Below are 18,906 nucleotides of genomic sequence, written 5' to 3' on the forward strand. Positions count from 1 at the left end.
GTACAGAGCGGAAACAGAAAGTGGCTCCTGGTGCTGGCAGCTGAGAAACAGCTCCCAGGCACCAGGGGCTCAGTGAGGGGCTGCCGAGGTCCCAAGGATGGCACCCATACCCTGCCCCACCTGAAAGGGCAGGCCTCTTCCCCAGGGAGCTCATCTCAGCCCTCACTCCCCCTACACACCACTGCCCCTGACTGATGCCCCTGCCCTGGGGCATCCGCGCCAGGCAGGGAGGGGCTGGGGGTGGGTCGTGATGCTGGGGGTCCCTTGCTGTCTGTCTTGTCTTGGCAATCAAGCACAGGGTTTCCCAAGGCCACCTCCGAAGCCAGGCTCTCGGAGCCCAAGTATCTTTCTTTCCCCACCCAGACACTGGCCCAGAGACAGAGCCCTGTCCAGCTCACTGAGTCCAGTGTGGCCTCAGGGTCTTTGCATAGGCTGTTCCTACTGCCCAGGATGCTCGTCGCCCCAGAACCTGTCCTGGCAGATCCTTCTTCTTGTTTTGGTGGACACAGCTCAATGGTGACCTCATCCCAGAGGCCTCTGCCATTCCCCTCCCTCCCTCTGTTGTTTAGCTTTTTTTGTTTTAATAAACGGATTGATTGGCTGCGTGGGTCTTCGTTGTTGCGTGCGGGCTTTCTCTAGTTGCGGTGAGCGGGGCTACTCTTCTTTGCGGTGCACTGGCTTCTCATTGCGGTGGCTTCTGTTGTTGCGGAGCACGGGCTCTAGGCACGCAGGGTTCAAGGAGTTGCAGCACATGGGCTCAGTAGTTGTGGCTCGCGGACTCTAGAGTGCAGGCTCAGTCGTGGCACACAGGCTTAGTTTCTCTGTGGCGTGTGGGATCTTCCCAGACCAGGGCTTGAACCCGTGTCCCCTGCATTGGCAGATTCTTAACCACTGCACCACCAGGGAAGCCCTTAGCTTCTTCTTACCGAGGGGCGCTCACTATGCATTTCTCTCTCTGGGCAGGGAGCTCGCTGCTTTGGCCACAGCAGCGCTCCGGCACCCACAGCAGCGCTCCGGCGCCCACAGCCCCGACCACAGGGGGTCTGTCTCGGCTCATGACTCACCGCAGGGCAGCAGGGAGCAGGGGTCTGGGCGGCTGATGTTCGCTCCTGTGAGGACCCGGTACACACCCTCCCCACTTGGCTGAACCTGAGTGCTCTGGCACCCTCACCACCTGCAGACCACCCAGGGGTCCTGCGTTCAAATCCTGGGGCCCCTTGTGATGGCTGTGACTTCTCTGTGCTGCAGTTTCCTTGGATGCCAACTGGGCTTGGGGGACATGGCTGTGCCGCCTGCAGCTCAGCAACATGAGGTGGCTGTTTGAGGGCAGGGGAGTCTGTACAGCTGCTGCTCACAGACACTGGTCACCGGGGCCCCCTCCCAGCAACAGCCCTAGGTGATGGTGCCCAGGCCCCTCCCATCTGAGCCTTGGTTCCCACATGCTCCCCTCAAAATGGCTAGAGCAAACATGGATCCGGTGGGGATACCTGGAGTGGAGACATTTATTGACAAAAGGGGGGGCTGGACTGGGCTTCCAGCCTCTGCTTCTGGCCAAACGGCAAGTGCCCGGTGGAGAGGGCAGCACAGCCCTGGCCTTGTATCCCCACAGCTCCAGAAACGCGTCTGGGGCCGGTCTCAGGCGCTGGGGGCGTAGTGCAGCACCAGCCGGTCAAAGTCGTTTTCCTTCAACGTGAATAGGGGGCGGGGAAGGGGGATGGGGGTGGGCAGAGAGAGGGGAGAACTTGTGAGCCAGGCCCCAAGTTCTGCGCTTTGCCTGGCAGAGCCTCGGGGGTCTAGGGCTCAGAGACGGGCCGCCTGCACAAGCTCACCTTGGCCTGGTACTCCTTGATGAAGGGGTGGGACCTGTGGGCGTCCTTCAGCTGGGACAGGTAGCGGTTTGTCACCTGTGGGGGAGGCAAGGTTAGCTAAATATGGGGACTCCATGGTGGCTCTGACCTGCAGGGTAGGGAGTGGGGTGAAACAAGGGCCACCTGGCCAGATCCAGGCAAGAGCCCTGGTTTCCCCACATTTTCTCCATCACAACCTGCCGCCCCGGAACCATGCTGAATTCGAGAGGACCCTGGCGGGTGGGGAGCACCACCTGGCACAGAGCCTGCACTTGGTACATGCGCGAAGCATGCACCAGGTTCAGGGATGCGGGCTGGGCAGGGACCCAGGCCCTGGGAGAGGCAGGAGGCCAGGAGTGGAAGGCAGGTCAGGGAGCACGGGGCTGGGAAAGGAGATGGATTTGTTCTGGGCACGTCGTATGGAGACACCTCAGAGGTGGGCCCTCGCTCCCAGCCTTGCCCTACCCGCCAGGCTCAGCCCTGACCATGTGGGGCTAGGGGCGTCTGTCTGGCTCTGTTTCTCCAAAACTGATAGTCTGGGGATGTCTCTGCGGTGAGTGGGAGACTGGTCCTATCTGTCCTGCACCACCCCAGCCCTGAGGCTGTCTGGGGGGCTCTTCTTCGAGAAACTGGTGACAGACCATCATGAAGCCCTGAGGCAGGCCCCTGGCCGGCTGGGCAAGACACCTGAATGGGGCAGTGCCCCAGCGTCCTCCTCCCCGCCCTCAGACAAGGTAGGCTCAGCAGGATTGCTCCCCGGAGCCCTGTTTCTCTGTCCTGGTGTCCGCCCCCAATCCTGAGGTGGCACAGGCTGAGTCCCAGCCTGGGAGCCCTGAGCCTCAGCCCACTTGTCTGTAGGACCCACAGAGCAGCTGACCTGCAGCCCCGACCAGGATGGGGACCCTGGGAGAGTACTTGCAATGCCAGCTTCCCGGGGCCGATCTCAGCTGCACCCACTCGTGGGGAACAGGTTTTTGCCCCAAGGCCAGGCCAATCTTGAAGGTCAGACCCTGAGGCCCCAAGCTCCCTCTAGAGCCGGGGCCACACCAGAGACCCCTGCCCACCCCAGGCTGGCACCGTGAGGGCCGGAAAACACTCTGCACCTGGCTGAGGGTGGGGAGGGTCCTACCTCGGGAGGCTTGCCCAGGTGCTGGGACAGGACGATGAGGTTGATCAGGGTCTCAGGGTGGCCGCTGTCCTGGCAACACAAGGGGACACCAGACAGGCAGGGTCAGCTCCTCCAGGCCCCCATCTCAAGCAGGGCTGGGATTGCAAGACCCAGCACGCCCCCACCACTGGCCGCTCCACAAGACAGTGACCTCAGGGCCCTCCCTTCTGCCTCCCCACACCGGCTGCTTTCCCAGTGAGCATGTTGCTTCACGTGCAGACCAGTCTGACACAGAGCCCCCTTGCTTGTCGCAATTTGGGAGGGGCGTTTTTATCACAAATCTCAAAGTAATGGAGTCCAGACCAAGGCGGCCTCAACCTATCACAGCCCAGCTAGCTGCTCCTCCTGCTGCAATGAAGCCTGAGACCGTGGGACAGACCCCTCCCGCCCTGCCTGCTCCCCAGGGGCATTGGCAGGAAGCTGCGGGAAATTACCAGAAACTCCAAGGGGGTGACCTCACCCCACCCGCCCATATTGGGCTCTGAGGCACAGGGAACTCTGGGAATCAGCTCGGCCGCTGCCTTGGCCAGGAACCCCAGCCAGAGCCCCTGGCTGGGGCAAGGCAGGGACATGCCGCTCAGGATGCAGGGCGCCACAGGCTCGAGGGGCTGCAGGGACCCAAGCCTCCTGCACAGATTTGGCTCCACCCCATGCTGCCCTTCTTTGCAGAGACCCGCATTCTCCCCACCAGCACGGGGCGCTCTGGTAGGCGAGGCAACTCCACACGGGCAGCCTGACGACACCAGCCAGCAGGAGCACCCGACTGACTCCCCTCAGCCTGGCCCCACTCGGCCAACAACCTGACGATAGCTCGGGCCCTCGCAGAGATGAGCATGGAGAAAGCTTCCCACTGGTGTCAGTGTCTCATTATATCAAACAACGTTTCAGATGGCAGCCGTGAGAAGACAACTGCGGCAGCCCTGAGTGCAGCGCTCCAGGCCCTCTGCTCGACAAGGATGGGCAGAGGTGACACATCCCGTCGGCAGCCTGCTCTCCCCTCGGCAGCAAACGGGAACTGTCTCTCCCAAGCACAGACCCAGGTGAGGGATCACCACGAAAGGCCCCTGGCCAGGTAGCCAAGGTGTCAGTGAAGAGGAGACAGAGCGTGGGTCTGCTCAGCTCAGGCCGACGGGGGCCCAGGCTGACGGGATCCTCGCATTTCCAAGAGAAGTTAGAATCAGGATTGTCGCTTGCAATCCTGAGTTTTAACTGATATGGCATTAAAATCCCCACATGGCCACAAGGCAGGCCATGGGGTCTGTGGTACACCTGTTTCTGGGCTGGGGCTGCGCCTGCCCATACCTTGTCCAGAGCCTCCTGCAGCACGCCCTCCGCGGCCTCCCACCGGCCCTGGGCCATGTGGCAGGCTGCCTGCCCACTGAGCAGCAGCAGGGTGGACGAACACTTGTCAGCCATCTCCTGGAAGATGTAGTAGGCGTCCTGCAGCTTCTCACCACCCTGCGGGGACAGTTGGCATCACCGCTTTGTCACCCTGCTGCCCGGCCCTACCCTGCCTGCTCCCTCCTGGAGGGATCCCAGCACTTTGTGGAGACAATCCCAGTGCAGCCGGCCCACGGCAGGCAGTCTTCGGACACCGCCCCCTTCCCCGAAGAGACCCTTGTGCAGCTAGTGCTGTGAAGGGGCCGAAGCGGTACGCAGACCCCCTCAAACCCGGCTCCCCAAGCCCTATATTTATAGACTCGAAAGCCTCGGCTTCAAGAGGGAGAATCAGTGCATGGGCAGCTGGGTCAAGGTCTGAGCTGGGACCACTGGGACACATGGCCCATCGGGGTGGCCTCTGCTCCAGCAGCCATGACCCCGACCGCCTGAATTCAGAATAAGAAGGTTCTGTCCGCCTGGTAAAGACACAGCGCCACACCTGCAGGGGAACCTGAGACCAAGATGTGCTTGTGAAAGACTGCTAGGCTATGGGAGAGAGCTGTTCGGGTTTGTCCCAATAAACTGAATGGATACTGTGGGGTGAGGCCTCAGCCCCGCAAAAGGATGTGCAGATGCACACATACGAGGAGCACCATTTAAAAGGCCTGTACAAAGGAGCGACTCAGAGAAAGGAAGCCAAGTGTCCAAATCCAGAAATGGGGCCTGCTGCCAGGAGAGGGGTGCCCAGGCACGGGGGGGTGGGGGGCTGGCTCCAGGGGGGAAAGCGTGAGGGGGATACGGGCACCAACCCTGTGCTGGGAGCCCAGAGAGCAAGCTGACAGCAGCCAAGAGCAGGGCCAGACCCCAGAGGAGGGTGCGCTGCCAGCTGGCTGGCTCCGTGCACCCGGGCTGGGGGGCGGGAGCGGGTACGTGCAGGCAGAGGTACGCCGAGTCTGGTTCCATAAACCCCCAGTTTGTTCACTCTGGCTCTGGCCAAGCCTCTCGGCTGCAAGGAGTCAGAAGGGGTCAAGCCCGAGAGAGGGGGAAAACGTGCTGGGGCTCCTCCAGGGGACTAGCCCCCAAGAAAGCAGGAGGTCCAGCGCGTCTGTGGAACCCCACCTGCACCCTCCCCACAGGAGCAGCCAGCGCTGCACACAGGGGGTCGCCGCCACCTCCTGGCTCCCGGATACTCCTGTCTCTCATGCCCGCACACAAGCCGGGTACTCACCACAGCCAGGCTGACCCAGGCGGTGGCCAGCTGGGTGAGGGTGGCGTCCTCGTCCTGGTCCTGCATTTTCTTCAGCTCCTTCCTGGGGGCAGAGGAGAGAGGCAGGAGGTGCCCGGTAGCTGAGTGGCCAGTCACTGTGCCCCACCCCAGACCGAGTTCCTTGCTCACGAGGCCCCAGGACCTCAGGCCCCGGCCTGGCCACCCCCCATCCACGGCTGCACATGCCTCTGCGTGCTTGCAAAGCCCACCGCAACCCTGCAAGATGGGCCCCACTGCCTGCCTCACAGAAGGAAACTGAGGCACAGACAGTGACGCCCCTTGTCCCAGGCAACACCCTGCAGAGACGAGAAGGTAAACAATAGTGCAGTCACCCCAATGGACTAGAATGAAATAAATGGAGAAACACTCGTGTCACTGATAATCAGAGCCAGGGGGAGGGCTCTGGGTGGTCCCCATGCCACGTGCACCCTTGAAGACAGCGGCCTGGCTGCTGGAGAACACAGGGTCCCAACATGGCCTGGCCGTTGCTAAGATACCCCCCCACCACGCACAGGCCACAGCCCAGCAGCCCCGGTGGGGAGGGGCTTACCGGGCGAGGTCCAGGCGGTCTAGCTTCAGCAGGATCTGCACCGTCATGGCCATGCTGTGGAAAGGGCAGGCAGTCAGTGAACTCCCACCCCACTTTATCCTCCACCAGGGGCTCACTCTGTGTAAGCACCACCTTCCAGAAACCTCCCCTTGAGTGCTCAGGCCACAGCCCCGCCTTACAGAGGGGAACACTGAGGCTGACTGTCAGCCCAGCTGGGCCAAACTCAGACCTGGGCGCTGCTCGCTGGGCTGAGCACCCCATCGCTTCCCAGGCCCTGCACTCCCACCTGTCTCTGCTGAGTGTGCTTGGGCCGGGAGCTCCCACGGGGTCCCCAGGCCTGTGGCCCGCTCCCTGCCCGCCCCGTGGCTGGCCATCCCATCTGTACCCCCGTCTCCTTTCCAGAGTCCCAGATGAAGTGCTGCAGGGGAACACCTGCTCCATGCTTTCAGCGCCCACACCCACAGCCCCTCGCCTCGAGCCCAGACAGCTGTGACCACCGATCACTGATGTGGCCACTTGTTCCCGAGTTTTCCCGCCAGAACGTGACCCAGCACCCAGACCAGCCCGAGGAGAAGCATGAGAAACATTCGTGGGGTGCACTGCCTCACCAGCCGTGTAACATGCCTATTGCAAACCCTTCTCTGGATCAGGTGGGACATAAACGGATATGAAGGAACACGTGGTAACCAACTAACCAAGGGAAGGCAGAAACCAGAGCGCTCATAGGGGAGAATGGCTGCACCCTGCAGGGCTGGAGTCCTGGCTGCAGGGAGCCGGACACAGCACAGCCCAGAGCCACCTCCTGGGGTGGGGGTGGAGCCGACAGCAGGCTGCAGGGCGCTCCAGTGCCCAGGCCCGGAGTGCCCTGAGGGCCGGTCTCAGAGGAGGATCCGTGGGGCCCAGGGAGGACATGGAAATCCAGGGCCCAAGGCAGAGAAACACAAGGCTTCATGGGAGAAGGGAGGGTGCAGAAATCTCAGGCAGAGACAAAGGTGCTTTCTGCTCTGCTCCTGGGAACAGAGGGTTTTCAGCCCCGGGTGATGTGTCCTCAGAGCAATGGCCCAGCCATGCGGAAAAGTGTGTCTCCTGGACGGAGAACAAGAGCTGCAGCCTAAATGGGAGGCCCATGCCCCATCCCAGCCCCTCTCTTTCAGAGCAGCCCCCCTTGCCGTTCCTATGACGATGGCTGATGAGGCCCTGAGCTGCCTGGACACCAGAGGAGCCACTCACGCTGGCCGTTCCCCCAGTGCAGGACAGCCACTCACCACTCCAGGCTATCCCCTTGATGCAGGGTGCGCAGGGCTGCATCTGGGTTCTGGTTGTGGAAGTAGATGGAGGCAGCCATGAGCAGGAAGGTGGTGTTGGTCACGTCCACGGTCCGGCTCATCTCCCGGTCCAGCTCGGCCACGATCCCATCCCTGCGAGATGCAGCTGCTCAGAGCCCGAGGCAGGGGCGGGAGGCGGCCTCTCCGACCGGCCCTGAGAGGGTGAGTCAGGCCCCCTGGGGCACAAAGCAGCGCAGGGCAGGATAGGCCCAGCTGTCTCTGCCAGGCCCCACTAGGTGCCACTCTCGCCACCTCCCCACCAGGCACTCCTCACCCCTCACATAAACACGGAAACCAAGGCCAGGAGAAGCGGGGTTGGGTGCTCCAGGCCCAATGGGGCGTGTGGGGCAGGAAGGGCCATGCCTGGCTCTGCCCACGAAGCAGCATAAACGACCATCCAGGTCTCGAGCTCCACTGGCCCTCAGTGCTCGGGGGCTGAGGTGTCCACGCCGCCCCACATGCACAGGGACAGGCTAGCTCAATGGGGACACCTCCACAGGGACATGAGGCCACACAGGTAAACCTCACACTGGCGACGTCACCAACTTCCCGAGGAGGCCAGTGGTCTCAGCAGAGGGTCCTCATCTACCTCGGTCAGCGTCAGGCCTGGGTCCTGAGGGCGGCTGTGCAGGACGACACCCCACTGACAGGGTGGCTGCCCCCGGTTCCCGAGCTTGGTGTGCAGGCTGCTCCCGGCAAGTGGACGTCATGCGCGACTGGGGGCTGGGAGCCGGCAGCAGGCTGGAGTTCAGGCTTGCCCGAGGACCAGCCGGGCGCCCTCACCCGCCACAGGACACCAGAGTCTCGGTCTGCTTAACTGAAACGAGGAGTTGCAACTCCTTGTTTCAAAGGGCTGCTAAGCGGTTAATGAGAGAAGGGAGGCAAGGGCCCGGCCCTGTGTCACTGCTGGACAAATGCTCTGGCTTGGGACACACAAGCGCATACGTTTCACGCGGGTTGCTGGGGGCTGGTGGCCAAGTGCCTGTGTACCTGAGAGCCCCTGGAGGGCAGGGATGTGCCTATTACTCCCTCTGCGCCCACCAGAGAGTGCCTGACGGACAAATGACTTCAAATCTGAGTCTCTTCCCCGCTCTGCACAGAAGGGCTGTGCACGGGGATCACACAGGGTTGGCGTGAGGAGCCCCAAGGCCACGTCCCAAAGCTTCCTGCCTGGCTCCTGGCACACAGGCTGTGAACACGGTGCCTGCTCTTGTCCTTGTAACCTCAGTGCTGTACGTTGTCCCTGGAACACGTTGTGGTTACCCTTGTGGGCTCCAGCACTTTCTCCACCACCTGCTTGCTGGGCAGTTTGTATGGGGTGGTTTGTACTGCCAGGATGGATGCACCAAGAGCCGCTCTGCTTTCCCGAGCGCCTGCTCCACGCCGTGGGCTTCCTGCGGGTTCTTTTCTGTAGTGCTCACAGCAGCCCTGGGGCTCCTTCCCCTTCCGAAAGGAGAATGGGGTTTGTCACCCCAGCTAGAGACGTGCACAGAGAGGGTGAAGGGATGGCCTCAGGAGGCTGCCTGTCTTAGTGTCCTGGGGTTGCTGTCACAGAGCCCACAAACCAGGCAGGGGATCAAAACAACAGGGGTTTATTCTCTCCCAGTTCTGGAGGCCAGCAGTCTAAAATCAAAGTGCTGGCGGGATTGGTTCCTTCCTCCAAGGGAAGATCGGTCCTGGTCCTTTCTCCTGGAGCTGCAGCAGTCCTTGGCTTGTGTCTCTTTCACCCCAATCTCTGCCTCCATCTTCATGCAGCCTCCGCATCTGTGTCTTCTCTTCCATCTCTTATGAAGATACCAGTCACCGGATTTAGGGCCCACCTCATATTCAAGATGATCTCAAGATCCTTAACCACTTACATCTGCAAAGACCCCCATTTCCAATGAGGTCAGGTTCACAGGTTCTGGGGGTCAGGACATGGACATGTCTTTTCGGAGTCCCCATTCAGCTGCCACGGCTTAAGCCTCTCTGAGTAAATCCTTCAAGTGTCTGTGGACGAAGGAGCCTGATCACAGAAGGTGGAGCACAGGGCGCTGCCCTCCATGAGGAAGGAGCAGAGGTGGGGGTCACAGCAGACAGTCGTACCCACACTTGGGACTCACAGATGGCGGCACAGCCTCCGAGGAAAGCGTACTGTCAACAAGGTCATGACCACATCCTGGTCTATTAAGTTCCACAGGGCAGAGATCGGGGGGAGGGCCCCTCTGTGAGGCGTCACAGTGCTGTGAGGGGCGGCCTGGGTGGTGGAAGTGTCCTGGGGCTGGGACAGGTAGGCGGGAATCGGCTCACAGAAGAGAGTGGCTCCCTGTCGTGGGCTGTGCTGCCCCAGCCTTCCATCCCAGCCGCCCTCTGGGGAGTGTTTACCTCCGAAATCCCAGGGGGCCTCAAGACCAGCCCATTCCGAGGGGCGGGGGAAACCGAGGTGCAGAGGGGCCACGGGGCCTGCTGCGTCAGGCTGGTGCTCCACGCACAGGTGCACCTGCAGAGGCCGAGTTCACGTGCACCTGGGTGAGCATCCCAGCGAGCAAGGAACAGCCCATGCACCTGCCTGTGCAGGAACCACCTGAGGCCAGCAGGGCTGGACTGTGAGCTGTCTCAGACCCCAACGGAGCAGCAGGTAACAGGCGGACCTGGTCCTGGGATGCTCAGCACTTCCAGGTCCCCATAGCCCGGACCACCCCACCTCTCCTGGCCATCGCCTGAGGGAGTTTGATGACTGCTGGTCTGTGGCACAGGTGGACACACCCAGCTCAGGGTGAAGACTTGCTGTCCCCTCCCACCCTCCATCTGGGCGGAGATGAACGATGCGTGGTGTGGCTGCCATTCCCTCCCCTGCACAGTGGGTGAGCAGCAATGGCTGGAAGACTGGCTGCAGGGTCCCCACCCTTATGTACCAGGGGAGGTCCTCCTGGCAAGAATGAGGCCCTCACAGTCCCTAGGTATCTGTACACAAGTCCTCATCTCTGATCCCCAGCCCCCCGCCCCCTTTGAAGCAGGGTCCATCACAGCCTCCCACTGAGCAAGTGAGGGAAACTGAAGCTCAGAGAGGTGAGAGGGCAGAGGAGGGATGCCAACTAGACATCCTCTGCCCACCCAGGCCCATCCACCGTGCCCCAGGCCTGCCCCCCACCCAACCTCACCGCCGGCTGTCGCTAGTCAGGTACTCAGCAAACATGCGCACGGCCTGGAGTTCTGGGGCCGAGGAGGGCTTGATCTCATCCAGGACCACGCCGTACTTCCTCTGTGGGCAAGACAAGCAGGCTGTCAGCTCCGCCCGAACTCCCCGTGGGGTTTATATGTTCTCAGACCCCAGGAACATACAAGGGCTTCTTGGCTCTAGCACTGCCCTGGTGGAGCCCCAATACCAGGGGCCGGTGCCCACCACTCCCAGGGACCCCCTCAGCCCACGGGTGCCATCCCCGCTGGAGTGCGCTGTGGAAGCCAGCACAGCATCACTCGTTAGCTGTCGTGCCACGCTGCCCACTGTTCTAGCCGGAGACCCTGGCAGCTCACTGTTCAGCCCCTGGTGGTGAAGTGACGGGGTGAGGGCCCCGCCAGCTCTGGGGGTGGGGTGCAGTGGTGTCACCAGGGGCAGGGGGTCTGGGCACTGGCTTCTATTGAGCAGAACATGCACCCCACCGACAGACACCCAGCAGGGAGGTCACTGCAGGGAGGGGAACTGGAATCAGGGACCCATTTTTCACTCTTTCTTTCTAGGTAGTTTCAGTATTTTCGTTGCCACCGACATGTATTCATCTTTTAAAGACATACATACACACACGAATATATGAACACATCCAAGGAGATTCTGGGGTGCACCGGGGCACCCTACTCTGCTGGGGACCACACACACTGTCTGGGCCCCAGCTTCACCCTGGAGGTTGGTGGGGGGAGGGTGGTGAGGGGGGCTTGGTCCACAAGGTGGAAGTTCCATCAGGCTCCAGAACGTTCCATAGAGGGAAAGATGCAAACAGACCTGGGAAGCCACCCGAGGCCTGATGTGAGGTGGGGGCATCTGTGGAGCCATGTACCCACAACAGAGCAGTCTATGGCTGTGGCTGTGGGACGAGGTTGGCGGGAGGCTGGTGGGTCTGGGGTGGGAACAGGGCTGGGCACAATTCAATCCTGTCTGCAGAGTCCAGATTGTTTTTAGAACAGAAGAATGCAGTCTTACTGCATTATCAGGGTAATGCTGCTTTTTAAAAACCCTAGTGTCTGTGGAAGCAATTTAAATGTCCATCAACAAAGGAATGGATAAAGAAGACGTGGTACGTATATACAATGGAATATTACTCAGCCATAAAAAGAACAAAATAATGCCATTTGCAGCAACGTGAATGGACCTAGAAATTCTCAAACTGAGTGAAGTAAGTCAGAAAAAGAAAAATATCATAAGATATCGCTTATATGTGGAATCTAAAAAAAGACTACAAATGAACTTACCTACAAAACTGAAGTAGAATTACAGATGTAGAAAATAAACTTATGGTTACCAGGGTTGGGTAAGGGGTCTGGGAGGAGGGATAAATTGGAAGATTGGGATTGACATATACATGCTACTGTATACAAAATAGATAACTAATAAGGACCTACTGTACAACACAGGGAACTCTACTCAGTACTCTGTAATGGCCTATATGGGAAAAGAATCCAAAAAAAAAGTGGATACATGTATTTGTATAACATATTCACTTTGCTGTACACCTGAAACTAACACAACATCATAAATCAATTATACCCCAAATAAAAGAAAGAAAAAAACCTAGTGTCTAAACTGTGGGTTTTGGCTAGTAACAGTATCAATATCACTGCATGGATTGTAACAAAAGCACCCTGCCAACCCGAAATGTTAATAAGAGAAAATGCCCGTGTGGGGGGTGGGCATTTGGAATTCTCTTTGCCATCTGCTCAGTTATTCTGTAAACCCAGAACTGTACTGAACAAGTGAAATCTATCCATTAAGTATAAAAAGAAAAGCAAGAAATCCCAACATTGGCCCTCTGGCCTGGTGCTCCAGGGCCTCAGGGACACTGCCACCTTCTTGTGGTGGCCACACCAGCTGCTCGTGGTCCCCGCCCCTGCCGACACTCTGTTCCTTACTCTCCTTCCCCCGGGTGTTGGCAGTCATGGTCAAGGGCCCACACTCACCTGTGCCAGGTACGCTCTGTACAGGAAGACATCCCTTTCCACATCTCTCTCCAGGCTTGACGGCTGTGGAAAAGCAGGTCAGAACTCTTGGGGGCTACGTGCCCAACAGGCCCTCAGAGGCCACAAGTGGGCAGCTTTCTCAGTGGAGTCTGGGTCCTAGTCCCGGCCCTGGCTCTCAGCTGCCTATGACCTTAGGCAGCAGGAGAGCAGCCTCCACTGAGGGCATGCGGTGTGCTGGGCACCTCATTCTGTGCCACCCTGACATCTCCCTGGGAAAGGAGGTTCGACCGTCACCCCCATCCATTCAGGTGAGGGATGGGGGCACCAAAAGTGCTGAAACTGCTCCAGCCACACAGCAGGGGCCAGGGCAGAGCCCACGCTTCTGACCACTGGACACGTGGCTGCTTGTGTCAAGGCGGAAGGACCCCAGGGTGCAGTGGATCAAAACAGAAGCTGCTCAACAGTATGGGTGGTCCGAGGACAGCAAGGGGTGGGGGTGGGGGTAGGTACGGGAATGCCCTGATGCCCAAGTTTGTACAAGCCTAGCAAACAGGCCTGGGAGGATTCCTATCCGGACATGAATGGTGGATATTGGAGAAGGGATGGGACCCAGCGGGAGACGTGCGAAAGGGACTTACTTTCTGTAATGAATACTTCCATGCCTCTTGTTCCTGTCCTGCTTTTGTTTCAAAACGTTCTTTAAACGTGACAAACAGGAGAAATGAAGGTCTGCCTCACTCGGAGGACCTTTCTGGGAGAGCTCAGCTTGGCTGCCCCAGCATAGCGATGTCTGGGTCTAGCCAGGCTGGGTGAGACCTTGGGGACTGCCCTATACTCGGGGACGAGGCCCACGGGCCACACTCCCTCAGCCCAGCCACCACACAGAACCCAGAAGCAGGTGTGAGGTGACCTCCTACAGGGTTCACTGTGGGATGGCGAGGGAGGCCCCCACGAGGCTACGGGCAAGCGAGGGACCCTTCCTCGGAAGAGCAGCTTTGGACCACGCCCCAGGGTGCTGGCTGACTTCCTGTGGGCCCTGTGGCACCTGGGGTGGCACAGAGCAACTCAGCCTAGAGGGCACGCGGGTGCTGGGACAGGCCACCTGGGGGCTGGGAGAGGAAAGTGACATGGGGGAAGGGGGCCGGCCACCTTGGAGTCACTACTCCAACAACCTCTAAACCACAGGGCCAGAGGAAAAGCGCAGAGAGAATGAACAGCCTGTCCAGCTGCCAGAGCACAGGGACAAATGTTCTGGAGCCCCGCCGGTGGGAGCACGCCAGGACTGCTCTCCCCCGAGGCTGAGAACCAGACTCCTAGTCCCCAGGCCTTCTTCCCAGCCTGAGGGGGCGAGGGCGCTGAACGTGTCCTCCTCCCAGGCCAAGGGAGACTGCGAACAAGAAGCCTGGCTCCTGGCCCCAGCCAGACTCAGGCCAACTTTGCCTGCGGGTCCCAGCAGCTTGCTCTGGCCTTGGTGGCCAGGCTGGGGATCCGGCCATGATTTGGAACACGGTGTCCTCTATATGAGTGACTCTGAAATGACCCTCGGAGGTGGTCACTGGTGAGGACAACCCACTTGGGGTCCCCATACCACCCTCAGTAAAAAAAGAGACAAATGTTGGCTGTTGCTATCTTTGAAGCAGGGACACAGTGGGATGCCTTGTGGGGGACCAGGGTCCCAGAGGCAACTCTGAGCCTCAGCTGCCCCCTCTGTAAAACAGGCACCACCACTGACCCTGCAGGACTGCCAAGGGGGGTCACCGAGACCCCACACACAGACGCTCAGGACCCTCTCAATCAGCCAAAGAGAGAAGAGCTTCTGGGAGGTGTAAGAACAAGGACAGATGTACAGACCAGGGAACACCAGGGACTGTGATGCATGCCACCAGGTGAGTGGTCTGGTCCCCAGTCCTGACAGCTCATCAGAATCACCTGGGAGCTCAGAAACCAGAAAAGCCAGGAGGCTTATGCCCACCAACGACATCCAACCCCGAGGCGGCCTCAAACTGCCTTCAAACAGCTCAGAGGTGCAGCCAGACCTGAGAGCAAGGGGTACTGTAAAGGGAAGTCGGTGATGGGGTTTGGCAAGGAGGATCACGTTCCCTCCCCTTACTGGCCATCAGTGTCCCCTGACCACACTCGACGGTCAGCTCCTGGAGGCTTTCTTAGCTGCTTCATCCCTAACACCTGTGCAGTGCCTGCCATCTTGTGGGCACTTGCGAAATGTCTGACAGGTAGGGAAACAAACATCATCATGATGCCAGCACTGAGACACACCAGGTGTTCTACCTGGCGCCACCTCTGGTGGTGCCTGAGGTTGCTGGGGCTGCTATAACTAACCACCAGCTGGGCTGGGGGGTGTGCTTAAAGAAACAGAAACGTATTCTCTCATGGTTCTGGAGGCCAGAAGTCCGAGATCAGGCAGAGCTGTGCGCCTTCCATAGGCTCTCTGGGAGGATCCTTCTTTGCCTCATCCGGCTTCTGGTGGCTCCAGGTAGTCCCTGGCTTGTGGCTGCCTCACCCCCACCTCTGCCTCCATCTTTTCTGTCTGCCTCAAGCCTCTCTCTTAGAAGGACACCAGTCATTGGATTTAGGGTCTACCCCAGCTGATCTTGTCTAGAGATCCTTCACTGAATTACAGCTGCAAAGACTCTTTTCCAAATAAGTCACATTCACCGGTCCCGGGTGAACATATCTTTTCAGGGACACCATTCAACCCAGTACAGGCTGCCTAAGAAGGTTTAGGTGGCCTGTGGACCAGAAATAAATCACGTCTAATGGCTCAGCAGGGACAGGACTCCCGCTCTTCTGGACGCGTCAGGTAGAACCTCTTGGTTTGGTGCCGGTGCATCTTCACCACGTTGCTAAAGAGGGTGTAGCTCTCCCAGCTCAGAGGTTTGGCCGCAGTGTGCCTCCAGCAAGAGTGACTGCGGAGGGCTTCCCTGGTGGCGCAGTGGTCAAGAACCTGCCTGCCAATGCAGGGGACACGGGTTCGAGCCCTGGTCCAGGAAGATCCCACATGCTGTGGAGCAACTAAGCCCGTGCGCCACAACTACTGAGCCTGCACTCTAGAGCCCATGAGCCACAACTACTGAGCCTGCACTCTAGAGCCCACATGCCACAACTACTGAAGCCCATGCACTTAGAGCCCGTGCTCCTCAACAAGAGAAGCCACCACAATGAGAAGCCCACGCACCACAACGAAGAGTAGCCCCTGCTCGCCGCAACTAGAGAAAGCCTGTGTGCAGCAACGAAGACCCAACACAGCCAAAGATAAATATAAAAAAAAAAAAACAAAAAAAAACTGTTGGGACTTCCCTGGGGATTAAAAATCCGCCTGCCAACGCAGGGGACATGGGGTTCACTCCCTGGTCCGGGAAGATCCCACATGCCGCAGAGCAACTAAGTCCGCGAGCCACAACTACTGAAGCCTGCGCGCCTAGAGCCCGTGCTCTGCAACAAGAGAAGCCACCGCAATGAGAAGCCCGCGCACCGCAACGAAGACCCAACACAGCCAATAAATAAGTAAATAAATAAATAAGAGTATTGATCTGGTTTCCTTTGTTTTCCATCACTCTCTACATACAGTAGGTCATGCTGATTCCTTCAGCAGGGAGGTAAAGTTTGCATATTATGACACAATAAGACGGAAAGAACACATTGCTGTAATGTAAGCAGAACAGACACACAACAGAAGACAGACGGTGGATCATGAGTATAACGCTGAACCTTACAGGGACCCTACTGAGATGAATGTCATCGTTCCCATTTGACAGGAGGGGAAAGTGAGGTTCAGAGAGGTGCAGTGACTCAGCCCTGGCTGCAGAGAGAACACAGAAGAGACAGAATCTGAGCCCAGGTCTGTCTCAATCTTCTCATGGTCTACACTACCCCAGCAAGGAGGCATGTAACAACCATGGCGCCAAACGGACAAGGTCCCCCAGAGATGTCCATACCAGTCCCTGGGGCCTGTGAACAGCTTACGTTACATCATGAAAGGGACTTCACAGGTGTGATTAAGATTATGGACCCTAAAAATGGAGACACTATGCTGGGTTATCTGGGAGGATCCAGTCTAATCACGGAAACCCTTAAAAGCAGAGGACTTTTAGACAAAAGAAATGAAGAAGGGGAAATTCGAGAGACTCCAAGTGAGAACCCTGTGGCTTGTTCTGAGATGGAAGGGTGATATGCGGGGTTGAGGACTGGAGAGAAGCATCCAGAAGCCTCCAAGAGGTAGCAACTTGAACAAGTTAGGAAGGTGCTTCTTCCCCAGAACCTCCAAAAAAGGACACAGCTGGGCCAACACCTTGATTTTAGCCTGGTGAGAGCGGTGTTGGACTTCTGACTTACAGAAGCTGCGAGATAATAAACGTGTGCTGCCTGACTTAAGCTGTCGTTTGGTAATTTGTCACAGTGGCCATGGAAAACTAATACAGTCATGCAAATGTTATTTCAACGATTCCTAATCTCTTACTGAAGTCTGTTTGAGGTTTTACCTCCCATTATGCAGATGACACTCAGGGACATGGGGTTCACTGCCAAAGGCCAGAAGGGAAAACAAGCCTTCCTTACTTCAGAATCCAAATTCCTCCCAATCCTCTGGCTGCCTCTGGGAAGATGTCTGCAACTCCCTTGTGTGGCGCTCCGATGGCCTCCCACACCTTCAGAATAAAATCCAAACCCCTGCTGTGGCCCTTCAGGCCCTGCCCCTCACTCTGCCCACCTCCTTCTTCATCTCCTCCACTGTGCTCATCTCACTCCTGCCACACCACCCTCATGCCTTGACTACATGGAGCTCACTGTTGCCTCAGCACCTTTGCAGCAACTTATGGGCTTAGACCCTTCTCAAGGTTTGGTCACAGGTTAAAATGGCAGTCAGAGAGCCCTGACCTGACCACTCCCACGTGAAGCAGCCCCCACCCCCATTTCTGATCAGCACTTTTTTATCTCCCCTCTCCCCTAGAGGACTCAAACTGAAAACTGTGTATTCTCTTCCTTGGTTACTTGTTTACTCTCTTCAGGACACTACACCATGAGGGCTGGCAAAGACCCTGTCATGTTCACTGCTCTTAAAAATTCTCCAATGGCTCACTCTCAAAGTGACAGTACCATCCATGTGCCTCCCCAAATGGTGCTGCTCGTGGGCCCTGCTGCCCCCTCTCCTGTCACCCACTCACCGCCTGGTTGCCTGGGCCCTGCCTTGAAGGGCTACATTTTCTAGCTCTCAAACAGCCAGGCTCACTCCCACCACTCTCCGTCGCACCACCTCCTGACATCTTGTTTATTTACTTGTTTACTGTCTGTCTCCCTTGGGAGCTGAGGCTTCCAAGAGAGCTGGGAGTTTTGTCTATTTTGTCACTGCTTTGAGCCCAGCACTAATATCCTGCCTGGCCCATACAGATGCTCAATGAGGAATGCGTGAATGAATGAATGCGCAAGTCTGGGGAGAAATAACCTGGTTAGTGGGGCAGGGTAACGAGCGAGAAGCCATTTCTCTCTTGAGCCTCCCTTTTCTCACCTGTAAAATGAGGATAAACAACAGTCCCTACTTCACGGATATTGAGGGCATGGCGGCACAGTGTGGGTGCTCAACAGATGGAAACTATTATTGTTGTTGCTGTCTTTATGATTACTACTGTAGCGTAGTATCATTACCATTGTTATTATTACTATAGCGATATGAACCTCTCTCTTACTCAAATGCCTCCCAAGGCTCAGTCTGAGAGAGCGCTCAGAGTGAGAAGTATCGTTAAAGTGTTACTGCTTTGAGTTTGGTCATAGGACAAGGATAATTCTTCACCGCGCTCTGAAGAGATGTGGCGGCGTGGTGAGGGCGCGGGGATGAAACGGCGCGAGGTGAAGAGGAAGCGTTTTTAAAACCAGAGCGCGACCCGCAGCCACCAGGAAGTGTCTTCCGCCTCCGCCCCCAAGGTTCCCCAGCCCCGCAGCCGCCGCACCTTCACCCGCTGCGCCTCGTTGATGCACTGCTGGTAGCTGCCAATGTAGAAGGCATTCTTCACGTCGAACAGCTCGTCCACCTCCCCGGAGCCTCCAGAGGCTGAGCAAGGAGCCGGAGGCGCCATGTTGCTGGCCGCTCACCCGCTACTCCCACTGAGAGACACGTCGGCCGGAAGGAGGGAGTCACCGCGGGGCACGCCGGGAAATGTAGTTTACTCGTTCATCCCTAGAGATGAGCCAATGGGAGACTCAAACGGGAGTCA

The 18,906-nt window shown here is 58.1% G+C and overlaps 1 protein-coding gene across 1 annotated transcript; it reads right to left on the reverse strand.

Annotated features, from left to right (window-relative positions):
• Positions 1–1,482: 1,482 nt before the first annotated feature.
• COPE (COPI coat complex subunit epsilon) lies at positions 1,483–18,816 on the reverse strand. The gene is made up of 10 exons (XM_082650718.1): positions 18,643–18,816; positions 12,686–12,748; positions 10,678–10,778; positions 7,478–7,630; positions 6,213–6,266; positions 5,624–5,705; positions 4,318–4,473; positions 2,977–3,045; positions 1,830–1,904; positions 1,483–1,683 (listed from the first exon to the last, which is right to left on the reverse strand). Exons 1-10 carry the CDS (start codon positions 18,766–18,768, stop codon positions 1,636–1,638), a joined length of 927 nt encoding a protein of 308 aa, XP_082506844.1. The 5' UTR covers positions 18,769–18,816; the 3' UTR covers positions 1,483–1,635.
• Between the last annotated feature and the right edge of the window lie 90 nt (positions 18,817–18,906).

This window comes from Grampus griseus, assembly GCF_964374135.1.
Source record: "Grampus griseus genome assembly, chromosome: 3".
In the NCBI taxonomy this organism is placed as follows: Eukaryota; Metazoa; Chordata; class Mammalia; order Artiodactyla; family Delphinidae; genus Grampus; species Grampus griseus.

Bases quoted from the DNA above. Each gene is read 5' to 3' on its own strand.
- COPE (XM_082650718.1), bottom strand. From the start codon at position 18,768: ATGGCGCCTCCGGCTCCTTGCTCAGCCTCTGGAGGCTCCGGGGAGGTG. The intron at 1,905-2,976 runs GTAGGACCCTCC...CCTCCCCCACAG, and splicing joins ACCTGGGCAAGCCTCCCGAG to GTGACAAACCGCTACCTGTC. The intron at 1,684-1,829 runs GTGAGCTTGTGC...TTCACGTTGAAG, and splicing joins TCAAGGAGTACCAGGCCAAG to GAAAACGACTTTGACCGGCT.